The following is an 18,309-nucleotide window of genomic DNA, read 5'->3' as shown; positions in this document are numbered from 1 at the left end:
GTACTATAAAGTATGAGCAGAATAGATATGTCTAGGTTAGCTTTGAAAATAACATACTAACTGAACCCACAAAAAACAAGGTGTTTTCTTTTTAAAATATATGACTTCGTTGACTTTTAAACAAACGTCGGAATTGACTATTCATCTTATTAAATAAATAGAAAATTGTTCAAATATATAAAATATAAGTCATGTTTAAAGTGTGTTTAATGGTGAAACGGGTCATGAGAAAATAAATGATAATTACACAAATGTTCATCCAAAAATCAATGGGTTTTGTATTAAATTCGGGGGGGAGTAATAAGTAATAGTTGCATTGGTCATTACATCATTTAGTTACCAAGGATCTCTTAACCTTGGCTTCTCAAGATCCTGGGTGGGATATCTTCCTTTGAATCCTTGAAGACTTGAGTGCTTTGGAGCACTTCCAATACTCCATGTAGAATATCGTGTAGGGTAAAATGTGATGTGATAAGTTATTTAAAGAGGTAGGTGTTTGTTATCTAGGCTATCAAAATCCTACAAGGATACGGTTCACCTTGCATGTCTCTCAACATTCGTAATGTGTTCATATGGGTTTCCAAAACCAACTTCAAACACCATCCTAGTGGACTCACATAGTTTTTATAGCACCATGATTACCTTTCCATCTAGAAAATTTTTTTTCTTAATTTATTGGACTGACCTTTGAGTTTCATCAATGTTGTACTCCTTCCGTTTTGTAACGTAAGACTTTTTAGTTTTACCTAGATTAATATAAATGTTAATGAATTTAGACATATATATAAATTATATAAATATATTAATTAATGAATTTAGACAAGACTAAAAAGTCTTACAATATAAAACGGGAGCAGGATATAAGAAGAGGAGGGTGTCACACGGGGATAGCAATCTCTCGCAGGTTAACCACCTCCAACCCAAGTTCCTGTTCGAATCCTCTGAGGAGGCATTGGAAGGGATCCGAAAGACCGCTTCGATCGAGACCATTACAAGATCATTGTCACTATTGTTGACAACTTCGCCGTAGAGCTGGTGGTTTGTGACTTTGAGGTTCTCTGCCTCACATACACTGATATTAAGGATGTGGACATGCACCTACACAGCGATCACCAACGATAATTTCATCATCAAGTTAATGATCTTACGTATGGGCTTCTGATGCCACTGCAGTGTCTTGCATTAAGCTCTATGGCATAAGATCATGAACTAGGCCAAGTCATGAGATCACAAAACTTACACTGAAAGATAAAAAGTGTGTATTGCATGACACACCATCGTATCAGTGAGAGCTAATATGATGTGTATGATATAGATGGACTATAGGTTAATGAAAGATAAAGAGAGGAAAAGGATAGATGAATTTATTATTTGGCCATATATGCAGAACTGTGCATTGAGCCAATAATTTATATAGTGGTGTCCATAATTATGAAGTTAGATGTAGGGACGGAGCTATATATATGGTATGCGAGGTATGCTCTGACATACCCTACACTACATATCCGGTATATACCGACATATATACGTATTTAAAAAATGCATCTGAATATGAATATGTATTACTTAGCGTATATATATTGAATTATGTTATAAATTCCATAATTAATTATTACTTATTTCTAAAATGATTTTACCAAATTATATATGATAATTTTTAGACGTTTATACCCAGAGATAAATCTTATATTCACCACTGGTTACATAGGATAGAAAGGATTTTTTTACCATTCTTAAAAAGTATCTTAAGTTATCTAAAAAGTATCATACCTTAAGGTATATTTGTATAAGAAGGGTAAAAAAACTCGGATAGAAATGAGAGGACGGTATCTATGTACCACTAGGATTAGGATAGCTAGCATTAGGCAAAAACACGGATACGTCATCTGGTCATACGTCTCCCACGTCCGTCAGACCGTCACCACTACCATGGATTATGAATTCTTTGAGAGAGAGAAAAGAAGACTTGAAGTTAGGGGTTATCTAGATGGGGCTAAATTTTTTAGCGCCATGTCACATCGGATGTTTGGAGAAGTATTAAACATAGACTAATAAAAAAAACTAATTTCATAAATGAGTGGTAATCCGCGAGACAAATTTTTAAGCCTAATTAATCCATAATTAGAGCATGTTTACTGTAGCATCGCATAGGTTAATCATGGATTAATTAGGCTCAATATATTTGCCTCGCGAATTAGTCCAAGATTATGGATGAGTTTAATTAATAGTCTACGTTTACTATTTATAATAAGCGTCCAAATATTCGATGGTCTCTTGTCCCAAAGATATATACTCCTAGTTAGGAATTTACACTGTGTGGTTACTTCTGACGCAAACGAAAACAGCATTGTCGAGACTCGCTAACCATGTGCAGTTGTTTAATTACTATCGGAAATGGATAATGCAACCATCAAGTCGATCTCTGTCACACTAGACCGAAAAGGCACTGATATGGTGCTCAACAGTAGAATCCAAAAAGGTCACCGATACTGTGCAAGTCGCTTTTAGAGGGGATAAACAAATCTCGTATACCCATCAGTCGTCTGTAAAAATTAGATGTGCATCTATCACTAATTGGAAAATATAAACGTGAAACAATATCCTGTATTCTGACTTTTTTGAGGCAATGTGTAACGCACTTTTTTTTATGAAACGATAAAATTAACGTAATAGCACCGCAAAAAGGCAAAGAAAAGATTACTGTACGCATTATTTCAGCTGTCGTTGGAAGATTCTTCCTGTGAAGCATGAACAATCTAGCCTGACAGGTTTAATTAGCTTCATAAGGCCAGTCTTATGTTTTATGGAGTGTCATACACATTAAATAAGATGTCACATCAGTAAAATTACTGACTAGCAGGGTTTTCATGATATGAGAGAGTAGTTTTATCCTCATGAAACTCATCTGGCTCGGTTAACTAGTTTATGATAACTATGTCATAAAAATATGCATTGAGACTGACCTAAACAATGGGTATTTTCAGGTTTTTTATAAAAAAGTCGAATGATATATTTACAAATAAAAATAATTTTTAAATTTAACTTTTATATACGTGTTTATAACGATATAAAAATCAAAGATGAAAAATAAATTATAATAAAAAACCTCAAAATAATTTTTAAAGTTAATGTTAAAATTTTAAATTGTAGCTTATAAAGGCTAAGTAAAAGTAAAAGATGGCCGGAAGTTAAATGATCATTACAAAACTCTTATAGGATCACCATGGAGGCTTGGACCACGGACAAGTTAGCTATAGGCAGGATATGATAAAATTAGCTTTTCAGAATTCAGAGTCGCGTTCATGCACATTATCTGTTGACAAATATACCCCGGAGCTTGACTGAAGCATATCCAGGAGGAATCAACACACTAGGGGGAGTGTCATTTTTTCCGGGCCCAGTGGTGGGGCCCACCTGCCAGGACTACTACTAGTAGCGAGTGGCGACCAATCAACCTATCCAAGTGGATTTACTCCTACCACTTTGACTGTTCACCGTTTTGCTGGTCCGTTTTGGCATGCAAACTGCCTAAATTTCAGAGAGTATTGGCAACATTTCTGTGTTCTGGTGAGATGAACACCGGTGTACACTTAGAGAGCAATTTTAATAGTATAGCCAACTATATTTATCTATAGTTAACCTAATAGTCAATTTATATAATAGTTATCTACAAAATATTAATACATGATCTCATATGTCATATGCACATTACGTCTTGGAGCATGTTTTATAGCCAGCTACAAATTAGCAGTTCACTACTCTTCTCTCTCGTCTCATATCTCTTTAAAATATGTTTATAGTTGTCTTATAGACTATTGTACTGCTCTTAGCATGTCTGAATTAAATCCGTGTGAAGGTGTACATTTAGTATATGGAAATTGATTCGAGTTATTAGTAACAAACAGCTAGGGAGTGCGGCTAATAATCGTTTGCCAAGATGTTTCACAAGTTTTCATGTGAATCATGCCACAACCATGGCGTCATCCTTGGTAGCGCTTCTCCGGTACTGTACCGGTGGTTTGTTGCCTAACTTATCTGCACTTTTCATCCGCAATTTCATACTCTGAGGCTGCGTCTGAGAAGGATAGATTATGAATTCTTGCTGATATGTTTCTCAAACGCCTAGACAATATATTTCATGTAAACCATTTTTGTATAAAAAATATTATCTTACATTTCTAGAGTAATTAAGTTGTTTATAACCTCAATAGCTATTATAAAAAAATATGATAATCTGAAAATAAAAAAAATTTCCATCTCTTTCAAATAGGGCATAAGTGCATGGATATTTTTTCCTCACAAACTTTGTGTCCTTGTGTACTGTTCTCACGACAATTTTTATCAATATTGGATAGCTCAGTCAATTACGGCCGATATAGTCTAAAAATCGAGTTACCTCTTATTTAATTTGGGCTCAACTAGACTTGCTTATGAATTATGAAGGACAGATACTACTTAAAAAATTGGATTTATTGGATTGTTATAAATATAACTAAACTCGTATAGTGGCAAATTTATGTTATTTTATTTAATCTCAAAAGTGATACACCGGTGTCATCTGGTACTGAACGTTCCATTCCAACTGGCAAACCAGAGTGACCTCTGAAATGGGATGGGCAATTTTGTTGTTGCTCATCGTCACCGAGCGTTCCGTACCGCACCCACACCGGCCATCCCCATGGGCATAGAGCAGCGGGCTCAAACCCCCGCTACGGCTGCTTTCGACGTGGCGTTTATTAACCGGCGCGTAACATATTAGTAAAATTAATTATTAATTTCTAAAGCAGCTTTTCTGTATGTTCGCAAAGAACCCACCATTTAACAGTCGATAAATATGCACGTAAAAAACGAGATAAATATAGGTTACTTGCGGTGGCAACGAACGCGGCCTACTTCCATTAAACTTATTAGTCTCTATAAAAGACACCATGTAATTTTATGGTAAGGATCAATTAAAAAAGTTAAAACTTTATTGAATTTGTTTAGACCTCTCTAAGAGCATTCCAAACCGCTTTTCTAAATTTAGTCATCCATATCTTTATTTAGATGATCATCTAAAATAATTTCATTATTTGTATCTCTTTGTACGAATAGTAGATCATCCATATATAACATACTCTATATTTCTTTGGAGGATGGAGAGAGAACATATAAATATAGAGTTTCTCTCTCCTCTCTCGATATAATCTAAAAATAAAGGATGTGAGAGCATCTCCACGGCTTTTCTATCGTATCATCTATCCTAAAAATAAAGGATAATGGTAAAAGTAGAGCTCCAACAAAACGTCTATCACATTCTTTATTTTTAGATATCATCTATGTTAGAAGAGAGAAATGTTCTCCCCATTCTCAAAAAAGATAGGGAGTATGTTATATATGGATGATCTGATGGAGTGAAAAAGATACGAAGGATAAAACTGTTTCAGATAATCATCCAAATAAAGAAATGAATGATCAAATTTAGATGAGCTATTGAGGATGCTGTGATAGATGCTCTACTTTTACTCTTCATCATCTATTAAACTATTTTTAATAGAAGAGCGGTTAGGATGCTCGAACCGGCTAGATGTGCAACTGGCCGTCGCATTGGAAAGAAAACGGAGCTAGTGCACGTTTTATTTTTTTCCGTGCAGTACATATCTGTACATGACGCGTTGACAAATGTGTGACAAATGCATTAAAGAAAGGCCAAAAAGGAAGAAAGAAACACTTGTGTGTTATCCGGGCACGCTACGTGCAGTACAGTGCTTGAGTGTACTCCCTTGGCAGCGGCGCTGTACCAGTCGGCCTCACCCCGGTAACGCCGTTGATTCTGTGCAAAAGGTCGCGCCGGCCAGGTCGCTATTTTGCGGTTCGGCCATGGTGCGATTCCCGTGCGAAGGTACGGCCTCGCTGCCCCCTCGTGCACGATTGGTCCATCGTTTCTCGCGGCTAATATGGGTTGATCTGATTTGCGTGACAATTATGTGAGTGGACCGAGTAAAAAAACTATTTAAAAAACATCATACAAGAAATTATATTATCTTTCCTACTATAAAAGATCGCCACCAATAGAGGTTTCACCTCTTCTATTTTTATAATTTATTCCCTTAACTTCGTGATATTAAAATCAATCATAAATCTAGAGCTATCCACGTAAAAATCAAACTGATATAGATATTTCCTATATAAAAAAAGATGGTCACATATTTCATGAGAAATATTCTATTTATTCTAGAAATAACATAATATATTTTTATTTTTTACAAAGTACAAGCATTCAGCTAGTATATATAATTTTGGTAGTAAACACATTATTTAGATATGAAAAGTATAGCGGTAAAAATATAGATTCCATGATTATATTATACGGATATGTTTTTTTATGGAAGAAAGATAAAATGAAATATTATTTATTTATTAGATATTTAATGGTGTAAACGATGAAATTAACTAGTGTAAAGTTAAAAATCTATTTTAGAGAGATAATATGATGATTTTCTCTATAGAATTTTTTTAAAAACACATCATTTAACTATTCGAACAATGTACGTGTAAAAGCTAAGTTTGTGTTTGATTGGTGGGGTATCTTGTATCGAAGATGTACAGCCATTTTTTCGGTTACTTTGTTTTTTTTTCGGTTACTTTGTTTCGTGATATTTTTTCGGTTACCTTTTGTTTCGTGAGTGAAATTGAATAAGGCGGTCCGGAAAAAGAATATTCCACGAAGACCCTAAAGTGTGGATAAGCTCGTCCATCTTCACTATCATTACTGATTGTTTAATGATAATTAATATAGTTTATCATTAACTAATTAATTAGTATTAAGTTTAAATTAGTGCTAAATAGTGATCATCTATGTAGTTTATTTAATCTGCACCGTATCGGCTGCAAGCCTGCAAAATAAAGCGGCCAGCGTATGTTCTTTGGCATATCGCACGTTGCTGCTTTGCTTGAATGGCCGGTGCAGGTTCCTTCGGCTACTCGAGGGCAGGAGGGACCGAGGGAGGAAGAATCGGCAAACGCCAGTGCTGAACGCAAGGAACTGGGAGTCTGGGACAGGTTGACGGAAATGTCCTGGGCAAAGCAATAAAAGCAAATCCATCATGTATGGTATTGCTACGAAAGCAGTCCCAACCCATGGTTTTCATGGACAGTTTCCAAGAGACATAGAGCATAATTAACGATACTTAAAAACCATCCCTCCTAACCCACAGTTTCTATAGCAGTTTCTGTATGGAGGACAATTTAATACAGTCAAAGAAATAGCAGGATCAGCTGTGCAGGTTGCATGTATACAATATGTGGCTTGCACCTATCAGGCTATCACTCAGACAACAACGTGCAGCACACATACGGTCTTGGCAGCAAACACCATAAATTATAGCAAACATATTCATAGTAATAGGAAAATCATAAGTATCAGGTAACAAAATAAGCCATATTCATAGGCATTACAAAATATAAATATAAATAACATGTTTCCATCATCCATTCTCTCTCGCTAGGTAATGAGAATGCATATATATAAATATATATAGAGTAATCATCCATCCATCTATCACAGTGCTTGTACTTCAATGATGCAATTCACCTCCCAAGTGCCACACAGAACTCCAGAAGCAGTCATCTACAATGAAAAGAGTTAAATAATGATATTATTTTTTTCATGAACTTATGTTTCCATTAAGGATTAGTCATAGGAATTTCTAAGTGGGTCGGAAATATAGATGCAGAGGCATCTTTTGACATTTTTTTTGAAAATCAAATAATATCTGTAAAAAAAATAATTTATGAATAAAACTTTTAGATAAGTGTTTTTAGCGGTTTAGAAATAAAGACAAAAAATAAAATACAATGAGAAAACTCTAAAATCAATTTTAAATTTAAAGTTAAAGGAAATAAATTTTAACTTACAAGTATAAGTAATAGAGAGAAGATGAGACCTATTGACGGGCGGAGCATAAAGATATAGCCATATTTTTTAAGAACATTTTGCAAAAGTGCATATTTAAGGATGTATATCATCCTACTACAGGTCTAGAATTAAATTTGTCCTATAACTATAAGTTTCGTGGTAAAGTTATTAAAGAATTATATATTTAGAGTTTTGATGCATAGTACTTGTTTTTCTTAAGTTGCAAAAATTATAGTCTTAGGATAAAATTTATGTTAAATATTTAGTTTCTTATGTGATACCATGCAAGTTTAATGAAAAAATAGTGCTAAAATGTGATACAAGTTAATAGTTTTAAATAGTTGATTGAGTAACATATAGTTTTGTAAAATTTGCTTGGGCCATTCAAAATAATGAAAGGAGATGACTATAATTGTATTGTTAGCTTATTGTCATACTATTCAACAAGTAAAACATATCCGGTGTCCTTACCTTCTGTGGCCAATGGCAATTTGTATTTGTCGATCTGGAAAGCCACTCCTCTTATTACGTATTACTAGTCTCAATGTTATCGATCCTTTATATTAGCAATTAAAAATTATAGCTACAACACTTTTACTTCATATCATTCCAAAAATAAATTACAAAATAAAATACGGCAGAAAAATTTAAAATTACTTCTAGAATTAAATTTTATAACTCAACTTTTACTTATAAGCTTTTACCAAACGATAAGCCTCATTGATCCATGGGACCCACTGGACGCTACGTCAGCAAAAACCATTTAAAAATGGGTCAATACTGTCAAGGGACTTTTTTAACAGATTCTGTGAGTTTAGGGGTATAGAAAATATTGCGATTAAGGACGAAAAACAAGCTCGGCTTTAGGTTTAGGGACCTCTAGCAGACTTTTTCTCGGGGTATTCCGCAACTCAGGCCCATGGTCTGTTGCCTTCAAGCCCACTACAAGGAGACAACAACGAGCCACGTACGTAAGTTAGGCCCGTTTCCATTCCAGCCGCGGCCCATTAACCAGCCTCGTGAGGCCCGCCGCGACGCACTGACACGGTGCCAGTACAACTATGGGCTCGCTGGTAACCAGTTCACTCTCCCCTCTCGCACGGACGTCGGCGAACTCCGGTGTCCATTCCCCCACCGCCGCCGCCGCCGCTGCCGCCTCCTCCTTCTCTCCGGCGGAATCGGAGATGGCGGAGAGGTGGTCGAAAGGCTACTCCGCCGCCTCCAAGGGGAAGGCCATCGCCTCCAAGAAAGGTGCCGCTTTCCCCCGCCTCCGCGTTCTCCCATTTCCTTTTCCCCTTCGCCGTGTCTCCTCCTCCTGGTCGTTGTCTCTCAGCGGTCGGCCACGGCTAGCTCGCTTGGCGTGACGGTGGTTGGGATTTTCGGTGGGGATCGGTAACGGTACGGGACAAATGGCAGCCTTCGCAGGGGGGCTAGGGTTTATGGTACGCGGAGAGTTTTGTCGCCTTGGTGCCTTGGGAGTGTGGCGACTGACGATCAGAGGGCATGGTCTTGCTGGGGGATTTTGGACAAGATGTAATCGTGGGGGCTTATGATTTGGGTTCTGTTCGATTTGCACACGTCTTGTTTGGCATCGCCATTTTGCTGGATGGGGGAACTGGGAAGGTATACAAATTGGAAAAAGTCTACTACTATCAGGGTTGGTCTACTTATTAACCCCCTAATGTATGAAACTGGATATTCCACCCCCTAAGTACGAAACCAGTTTAAATGCCCCTCTAATGGTTTTATATGTGGTTTTGCTGAGTACATGATGACATGGTGGTGGTTTTAGCCATGTGGAGTATGGAGGGGGCAGTGAGATGGTGGTAGCCAGTTCAGTACTTTTTTTTCCACAAGTGCACTAGCTTGAGAATGATAAACATTAGTGATAATATGTAATTTTTAGGATTGTTGATCAATGAGTGAAAAGAAACATTTGGTTCAACTTGGGTTTAATGGGTCAATCTTTGTGCCATGCAAACAATAGCACTACCACGTCAGCATCTACATGACAAAACCACCTAAAAAACTGCTTCAGGGGATTATTTGATCTAGTTTTTGTATTTCAGGAGGTGGAATATCTAGTTTCATACATTAGGGGGTTAAGTAGACTAACCCTGATAGTTTAGAGGGTGAGGTAGACTTTTTCCTATACAAATTTGATGAGTTGACACTTTCTACGTTGCCAAATTGTTTATGATGATTTGACATTTTCTTTCGTGAGTATGATATGTTGGACCAAATGACAGTGGGCATTGAGCCTCAATTTGTCTAGTGTCAAAATATCAAATATCTCGGGAAGTACCCCTTCTCATAAAGGGAAAACCTCAAAAGGAAGTAGCTGGCTTATATGGTTTTAGACTTCTTAAACACACCGACAGCTTTGTGATCCATTGTCTCAAGTATGGACTCTGAGTGTGCTCACTGTTTCTTATCGACTCCAAGTTTGTCCTGTGTATTTTTATTGTGTACATGTAATACCACTATTAAAAGTAATTGGCATAAGTTCCATACCACCATTTCTATTCAGCTCTTTTATTCCTACCATTTACATGCAAACCTGATTCATGGTTTGATTAAGAAAATGTGGTGCCATGTAACTGGAAAGTTGAGAATGAACGACAAGTTAATTTAATCCATCTGAAAAGGTAAAGTTTGCACATATCATAGGAGTAAAAGATGTAGGGCCTCTTCGGTTTGAAGGATTTTCAAAGGGAAAATGGTGGAATTGAACTGTTTCCTCTGAAAATCCTGTAAAATTCCTGTGATCCGAAGAAGCCAGTAGTCTCTGAAATGGATGTCAGAATAACATCCTTTGGCGAACAAGAAAGTTGCTCAAGGCTTGAATATATCTTTACTACTTAAAAAAGCGTAGTACGCTCCCACCCTGATAGTTCCAAAAAAAATACAACCGCTTCCCCCCACATTGAGAAAACCGAAAAAAACAACCACTTCCCCCCATGCGTGGTGCATCATGTTCACGAGAAAAACAGAACAAATAAACAACTTTGGTTTTTTACTCGACTTATCTATTGATATATTATAACAAAGTGGTGCACTTTAGAACAATTTTACAGAGCAGCTTGTATATTTGCTCTCTGTCGAAGAGATCCTTAGTGTTATGGGCAATTAATTGCATGGCAAGTTTTGGTGCTTAAGTTCAGTTGATGAACAAGGCTTTTGTTTGGTACACCACAATTGCTGTGAAACATTGGTTTCTTAGATCTAGTCCTTGTTACTGAGGTATTCTCTTGGTAAAGGATGGTTCTCTGTCTCTCTGATCATAACTAAGAAGCAGTTAGTTGTGATGCATATTCCTATGGTATATCAGACATATCATTTGTCTATGCTCATGGTGATTGAAGGAAGCCAGAAACATGCTTCTGTCTGCTGAGAACAATTATTGCCGCTAATGCTGTTGTGCAATATGCTGCACCATGTATTATGTAATTTTTGTGACTCTGTTAAGTGATAATTCGATTTTTTTTCAAAACATGCACTGTAGAATTTTGTGGTTTCGATTAATCATCTGACAGATGTATCAATTAATGTTCTTACAGGTTCGCTGAATGGAGGGCAGAATAGCTCTGCGAAAATCCCACATGTTACTATTGACGATTCAGATTCAGATTCTGAAGGTAAAAAATATTCCTATTTTCATGCTACAGAAAATCTGTTCAATAAAATATTCAAAACTAGCAAATGTATTTTAGCACAATATTCTGGGTATGCTGTTTAGGGCATGGCTACATGCAAGCATAGCCATGTCCTAGGTTGATCCGGTTTCCATGAACTTTCACTGTGTTGAGGTAACTTAGCTCATGGCATAAGATCTGAAAAGTGACTCTCTAACATGTCGATACGACGCCACATGAACAATCAGCTATCACGAACTCAGTGTAGGTAGAGGAATTGGCACCACATCATGCTACCTAGAGCCATGGTGATAAAGATACGAGCAATTCACTCCGTTCTAGGAGAAACACCAACAAGGTGGAAATTCATTCATCACAGTCAAGTCCATTACACATGCATATAATGGCTTTTATAGCTGATTTAAGCCCATTATTGTATTGCATTATACCTAAATCATATTTTGGAAACAAGATCAAATTATGGTCAGGTTAGAATTAATGCACTGACATTTATAGGATTGTCATTTTGCCTGCAGCAGATCGCATGTTAATGTTCCATCACATGAGTTAAAGTGTATTTCTTTTCCCCTTTTTGAGTGCTAGCTCCTGTATCAGACATGTTCAATGTTGTCTTATGAAGTAGCTATTTTGCTTTTCCTGTTAACCTTACTGCATGAAAAACGTTCGTTGAAAAATAGGTACCATGTTTTAAGTTTCGTTTGGTTTCATTTACTGAAGTTAGACTATTTAGTTGATACAAGATTACAATTACACTTGATCTGCATGCACGTACCACTTTTATACCCCCCATCTTTTCGCTTATGCTTATAAGCCAAAATTTGAATTTAAAAACTTAAATTTGGAGTTGATATTTGGGGTTTTTGGTTCGTATTTTATTTTCCAGCCTTTGCTTTTAAATCGCTAAAAACACATATATATAAAATTTTAACCCGTAAATTGTTTTTTAAACGTTAATAGGTGGTTTCACTTGTGGTTATAAAAAGCAAATAGATGAGGCCGTTAATGTGATGAGCTGCTGATTGCTATTCAATTGTGAGCTCGTGTGTGTGCATAACTGGTTAATGATTGAGCTGCTATGTCATAATCACTATTCAATATTCTGAGAAGAGAAAATCATGTGAAAATTATAGATGTACAGGCAGTTGAATGGTACATGAAACCAGAGTAATATGATGATACTGTTTTCAACCCCATGGCCATAATACATCACTGTGTGTTTAGGTTTTGTGGAAGAACTGCCTCGTTTCAACCCTAAATCAAATGGGAAGGCTGCATCTGAGAGCCTAAAAACTGGTGGAAAGGCTTCGTCTAAAGGTAATACACATTTATTTTGTTTTATTTTATTGGCTTCTAAAGCTGCTGATATATTTCAAATCTGTAATGGCTGCCAGGTCCTAAAACCTTTTTATGGCTGTTGAATTTCTTTCTTTCATGTGATGTCTTCTCAGTGTTAAGCTCTCTTTTCTTTCCTTCTTAGGAGAAGCTGGCAAAGGCGGAAAGGGTTCTGCATCAACTGCAGCTTCTGCTAAGTCCGATGCAGCGCTAAAGCTTGAGCTCGGTCAGACTCCAACAGTGAAATACCATAAATGCAGCTTTCTGTTTGTCCCTTCTATACTGAATATTTAATAGTAAAATTGACAATTTTCTGCTATAGCAGTATGCTGTTTATTTGAAAAGATTTATGTAATGAAATTTTCGAAATGCTACTCCACATATATCTAGCAATAGTATGAGGGAAAACCAGTCTCAATGAAGGTTTTATATTTTTGACATCATTATTAATGAACGGAAACATTATCTCCAAGAACTGTACTCTCTAGTCTCTACACAAAAATGCAAACCAATCCCCATGTGACCACAGGTATATAAATCTACTTTAATCATATTTGGTTGCAGATATGCCTCCAAATTCTTGCATTTTAATGAATTGTGAAGTAGCTGAACTACTGCAAGAAATTCATGAGCATATGGCTATCTTATCAGAGGATCCAAAGATCAAAATTCCAGAGTGAGAATCTTTATGTTTTTGTATTGTAGTTTTATCTCACTAATTATTCTCTATGCTGTGTGCAAGTCTTTTAGCTGTTTGGTTATTCATTTGCTCTATGTCTTCTGCAGGTCATTCGATAAGGCTTTCAAATATGCAAAAGAAGGAAATCATTTTTCCACCGCACAGTCTGTGAAACAAGTCCTGGAGTATCCTTTGATTTGATTCAGTAACTGTTATAGTTTGGCATATTACTTCATATATTATTGTACAGCAATTTAATTTTTATCAAGCAAGCTCATTGATTCTTCAGTTCCTTGACTAGTGTATGCAGCCCTCTTAGAAAATATGGTGTTAGCGATGGAGAGGTCTGTAACCCATTCCATAATGCTCCTTCTCACCTTGGTAATCTACCATTTCCACCATTTCAGCATTCTAAAACCGTATGGTGTGCATGTTGCAGATATGCTTGATAGCAAACATCGGACCTGAGACCATTGAAGAGGTTTATGCGCTAGTACCATCCCTGAAGGTAAGCCTCTTTCTTTCTAATTTCAGTCCTGAATATTTTTAACTTATTAGCAGCTAAGGCTTCCAAATTCAATTATCAATAGGCCACTAGATCACTCAACGAAGGTCCGATCATGAAGGCTCTCACTGCGCTCGCTAACATAAAAGCTGCCAAGTGAATCTCCAGTGGCGTTAAGCCGGTACTCCCTGTGCAGATCCTTTTACAGCCTCATTTTCGCTTCTATTTATGCTTATAAGTTAAATTTTGAATTTTTAACATTCAATTTGGAGTTGATTTTGGTTTTTTTTATCGTAGTTTATTTTTCAGCCTTTGGTTTTATATCACTAAGAACACATATATAAAAAATTTATTTATAAATTATTTTTCGTTTGTAAATATATTTTTACGATCACCCCTTAGCTATACTTCGGTCTTTTTGTTCACCTCATTGATCTAAGTTGCCTCCTGAATCTTCGCAGATATGTTTGTGGATCAGGCGATGCAGAATCTGCAACTTGTGCATGGCTCTGATGTTTTGGATATTCTGTCAAATCAGGTTGCGCTGTATATGCCAAAAAAAAAAAAGCCATGTGCCATGTGTACTTATCTAGGCCCGATTGGTTGGAACTCAGAAAAACCACCCTATCTAACTGCAGATGTAGCTAGAATAGCTGAAGTAGCCTACTCAGAATGCTAGTAATTGTTACCCTTGGGGTAACTAACTTAAACAATGATATGGTGGTTATGTTTATTTTTTGGCCACTCCTAGTTCATTGCGATGCAATTTGCCGCTCTAGAGTTATGAAAGCTGATATTTCGATGGTGGCAGATGCATTTTTCACTGCTCTTTTGAGCGCTATATGGTGTACACCGCGCAATTGAAAGGGAAAGGTACCTACAAAACTGTGCTCCTGTAATGGCTTGTTCTAAATTATCTCTATTGTCTTTTCGTTTCTGCTAAGCATATAATCTAAAAAAATAATTTTTAATCTTAAATTTGAAGTTTATTTGGGTTCACCGAAGTTAATCTTCAGTTCTGTCTTTTATATTGCTAATAATACTTGTATAAAAAAATTATTCATAAATTATTTTTTTTGTTTTTAAATGTATCGTTTGGTTTTTTTTACAATTACCCGTAGTATGAGTAGATCCTTCGTCCGGACAGTTTCTGGAATTCTGGTTGAACGCCTGGGTGGAGGCGTGGAGCGACAGATGCTTAAAACATCTTTGTCGGTGCCAATGGGAGAGACTTTCTTCACTCATTTAAGATCAATGCAATCAATCATCATGTAGACCCGTCGGTTGTAGTACGGACTACGGAGTACCGAGTATAGTAGTATCAACAAAAGAACCAAACAAAAACAAATTAATCTCACCGCTGTAGCAATCAACCTCGAAAAAACACCACAAGAACCAAACAAAAACAAATTAATCTCACCGCTGTAGCAATCAACCTCGAAAAAACACCACGCATACCAGCAAGAGCTTTGCTGTATGCACGGTTTCACAGTAAAAGCTTTTGACGGTTTCGTCCGTTCATGAGCGAGCGAGCCACGTACTTCGCTTTCACGCCGTCTGCGGCTGCCTCGTCGTCGTCGCGGCAGGGTGGTCGAACGGCAGAGGGCGCACGTCGTCGCTGAGCGGGCCGGCGTGCCGGAAGCCGTACGCCCTGAGCACCTGGTCGTCGGCGAAGTTGAGCGCGCGGCGGATGCCGTCGTCGCAGCTCTTCCCGGTGTAGTGCTCGTTCCGGTGGCCGCTGCACGGCTGGCACCCGGTGAAGTGCGTTATGAACGGCCGCCGCCACCCGCTCACCCCGCTCTCCGCCAGCCCGGCGCCGGCCAGCGCCGCGTTCCTCGCCGCAGCGTACGCCGCGTGCTCCGCCTCCGCGTGCCGCCTCCGCAGCGGCGGCACCGCCCGCTCCATCGCCTCGTACCGCTCCGTGATGTTGCCCAGACGCCCGGCGATCTCCAGCCAGTAGCCCTCGAAGTAGTAGCCGCTCTCCAGGAACACCTTCTCCCGCCACCGGCTGCCGCTCTGTAGCAGCATGTATACGAGCGCCGACTGGTCGTCGGACTCCTTGAACACCTTGTCCTTGAAGGTGGAGGTGAGCACGGCGCCCCACCGCTCGTACTCCGGCGAGTCCGGCCCCATGGCGGCCCACGCGGCCATGAAGTCGAGCGACCACTGGCAGTTGCGGATGAGGAACACGCCGGCGTTGAGGCTGGTCCACGACCTGGACTCGTACACGAGGTGCGGCCAGCCGTGGGCGACGAAGTTGTGTTCTCTGTACCGGCTCAGCGGGAGGCGGAAGTCCATGTCGGTGAGCACGGCGTCGGAGTCCACCCACCACACCCACTCCGCCTCCGGGTGGGCGACCATCGCCGCCCGGACCACCGGGATCTTCGCCCAGTACCGGTCCATCGACGGCCGGAGAAGCGCCGTGTTGTACAGCAGCTGGACGCCGTTGAGCCGGCAGTAATCCGCCTTGTTCTTCAGGAGCCTCGTCAGCAGGCTGTCTCCCACCGGCGACCCGCACGGCTCCGGCTGCGACCCGGACACCATCAGGACGCGCTCGCCGCCTCCCGCCAGCTCCGGGTGCGCGCGGAGCCACTCCGCGCGCTTCTCGTCCCACCCTGCGATGGGCCGGTCCATGGTGTACCCCACCTTCGGATCGTCGTAGAACGTCCGTCCGCCGCCGAGCCGGCCGACCTTACCGTCCCCCGCGGCGGACGGAGGCGACGCCGAGGACGAGAAGGGCGAGGCGAGCGTGAGCAGCAGCACGGCGCCCACCGCGGCGCCGGCGGAGAGGAGCGCCGCGTCGCGGAGCCACGGCAGCCTCGCCCTGCTGCGCGGCGGCATCGTCGGCTGTCGATGCCGCTGTCCACGCCTCCATGGGTGCATATGCCGCGCGGCCGTCGCGTGCATAGCGCACGCTGGCACTGACACGCGGGGAGGCCAGGGGGCGGCCGCGCCGTGCCGGCCGGTGCCGTGCGCGAGGGGGCGAAGGCCGAGAAGAAGCCAAAAGGAGAAAGGGAGGTTTTAGCGTGGAGCCGAGGGTTCCGGAGCGGAGCGGGTGGTTGCGCCGCGGTGTGCGTCCCAAGTCCAAATAGGCGTCGTCATGCCCTCTCGGCTCCCGCGCCGCGCGGGCGCCAGCCGGAGCCGCCGTGACGAGACGAGATCACGTGAGACGGCGGGGTTGGTTGCTGCTGCGTTTCGGCCACCGGCTTTGGTAGCACGCCGCCGCGCCATGCAGAAAAAAACGGCGTGTTTTTGGCGTGCCATACACTATGCACTGCACGAACGCATGGATTCGTGTCCTCCCCGAAGTCATTTAAAAAACGTCAAACAATATATTTATAAATAAAAATTTTTATAAATAATATATGTATTTAATAATTTAAAAATCGATGCTGAAAAATAAATTCTAACAAAAAATTCTGAAATCTAATTTGACTCGTAAATAATCAGAAGCGAAAAGCCCGAGTGTTTGATATCACGGTCTAGACAATTCGGCAGGATGTGCGAGAAACAGCACTGACTCTCTCTGTTCGCTCCAACACCAAACCGAAAGGGAAATGTTCGGCCGCTGCGTTTTTGTTTCCTTGTGCAGCCCAATTTCTTCGGTTTTTGTCTCGGAAAGTCAGGAGCTGAGCTGGAATCGGGGTTGCATGCGGGGGGAGCCGAATGCGGAAGAACCGAAGTGCAGAACGGGAAGGGAAAAAAGGAGACGAAAAATAAAAGGAACGACGGTGGCGTCACGCGTAGCAGCGCGCCGCGCGTGCGTGCTGCGGTTGCACGAGCAACAGCCCGGACCAGGGATATTGCCTTGACAAGTGTCTGCAGTGAAGACAGTGTTGGCGGAATGTGATGAATTCGACAGTGACCAACCAGGAGCGGACCAACCCAAAGACAGCGGTTTTCAAAACAAAACAAAACAAAGACAGCAAACACCACCTTGGGTCTTTGAAGACTCCTCGTCAGAATTCAGATGAATGTTTCACCCATGCTACCACGGTGGGGTTTTTTTTTCTCCCACGGGATTTTCATTTTTTTGATTATTTGATTTCATGATAATGATTGTGTAATGTAAATAACTGAATTTATATACTACTGTAAAGCTACAATTTTAATTTTTAGGCTCATTGTTTTTTTGACGTATTTGGCTATTTGCAAATAAGTTGTGAATACTTTTTTATATACACTTTCTTAACGTCTAAAAACAAATGATAAAAGATAAAAATGATTAAAAAACCATAAA

At 40.0% G+C, this 18,309-nt stretch overlaps 2 protein-coding genes across 3 annotated transcripts; one reads left to right on the top strand and one right to left on the bottom strand.

The window, feature by feature from the left end:
• Positions 1-8,980: 8,980 nt before the first annotated feature.
• On the top strand, positions 8,981-14,879 carry LOC102702725 (DNA-directed RNA polymerases IV and V subunit 4). 2 transcript variants are annotated; one of them, XM_015833482.2, is made up of 10 exons: positions 8,981-9,148; positions 11,458-11,535; positions 12,775-12,867; positions 13,034-13,111; positions 13,450-13,561; positions 13,672-13,749; positions 13,875-13,908; positions 14,004-14,072; positions 14,155-14,250; positions 14,531-14,879. In XM_015833482.2, exons 1-9 carry the CDS (start codon positions 9,082-9,084, stop codon positions 14,227-14,229), a joined length of 684 nt encoding a protein of 227 aa, XP_015688968.1. In that variant the 5' UTR covers positions 8,981-9,081; the 3' UTR covers positions 14,230-14,250; positions 14,531-14,879. The 2 variants fall into 2 exon arrangements, with proteins under 2 accessions (XP_015688968.1, XP_006647817.1); XM_006647754.3 differs by having other exon boundaries at positions 13,031-13,111.
• Positions 14,880-15,231: 352 nt separating this feature from the next.
• On the bottom strand, positions 15,232-17,196 carry LOC102718895 (probable glycosyltransferase 7). The gene has a single exon (XM_006665147.2). It carries the CDS (start codon positions 16,974-16,976, stop codon positions 15,618-15,620), a length of 1,359 nt encoding a protein of 452 aa, XP_006665210.2. The 5' UTR covers positions 16,977-17,196; the 3' UTR covers positions 15,232-15,617.
• Between the last annotated feature and the right edge of the window lie 1,113 nt (positions 17,197-18,309).

The sequence above is a fragment of the Oryza brachyantha genome, chromosome 2 (genome assembly GCF_000231095.2).
Source record: "Oryza brachyantha chromosome 2, ObraRS2, whole genome shotgun sequence".
NCBI lineage: Eukaryota > Viridiplantae > Streptophyta > Magnoliopsida > Poales > Poaceae > Oryza > Oryza brachyantha.
The sequence above is the reverse complement of the archived record's forward strand: the minus strand, read 5'-3'. Positions and strand labels throughout refer to the sequence as shown.

Excerpts from the sequence above, each read along its gene's own strand:
- LOC102718895 (XM_006665147.2), bottom strand. The coding sequence starts at position 16,976 with ATGCACGCGACGGCCGCGCGGCATATGCACCCATGGAGGCGTGGACAG.
- LOC102702725 (XM_006647754.3), top strand. The coding sequence starts at position 9,082 with ATGGCGGAGAGGTGGTCGAAAGGCTACTCCGCCGCCTCCAAGGGGAAG. Across the intron at positions 13,562-13,671 it reads CCAAAGATCAAAATTCCAGA|GTCATTCGATAAGGCTTTCA; the intron begins GTGAGAATCTTT and ends TGTCTTCTGCAG. Across the intron at positions 14,073-14,154 it reads CGCTAGTACCATCCCTGAAG|GCCACTAGATCACTCAACGA; the intron begins GTAAGCCTCTTT and ends AATTATCAATAG.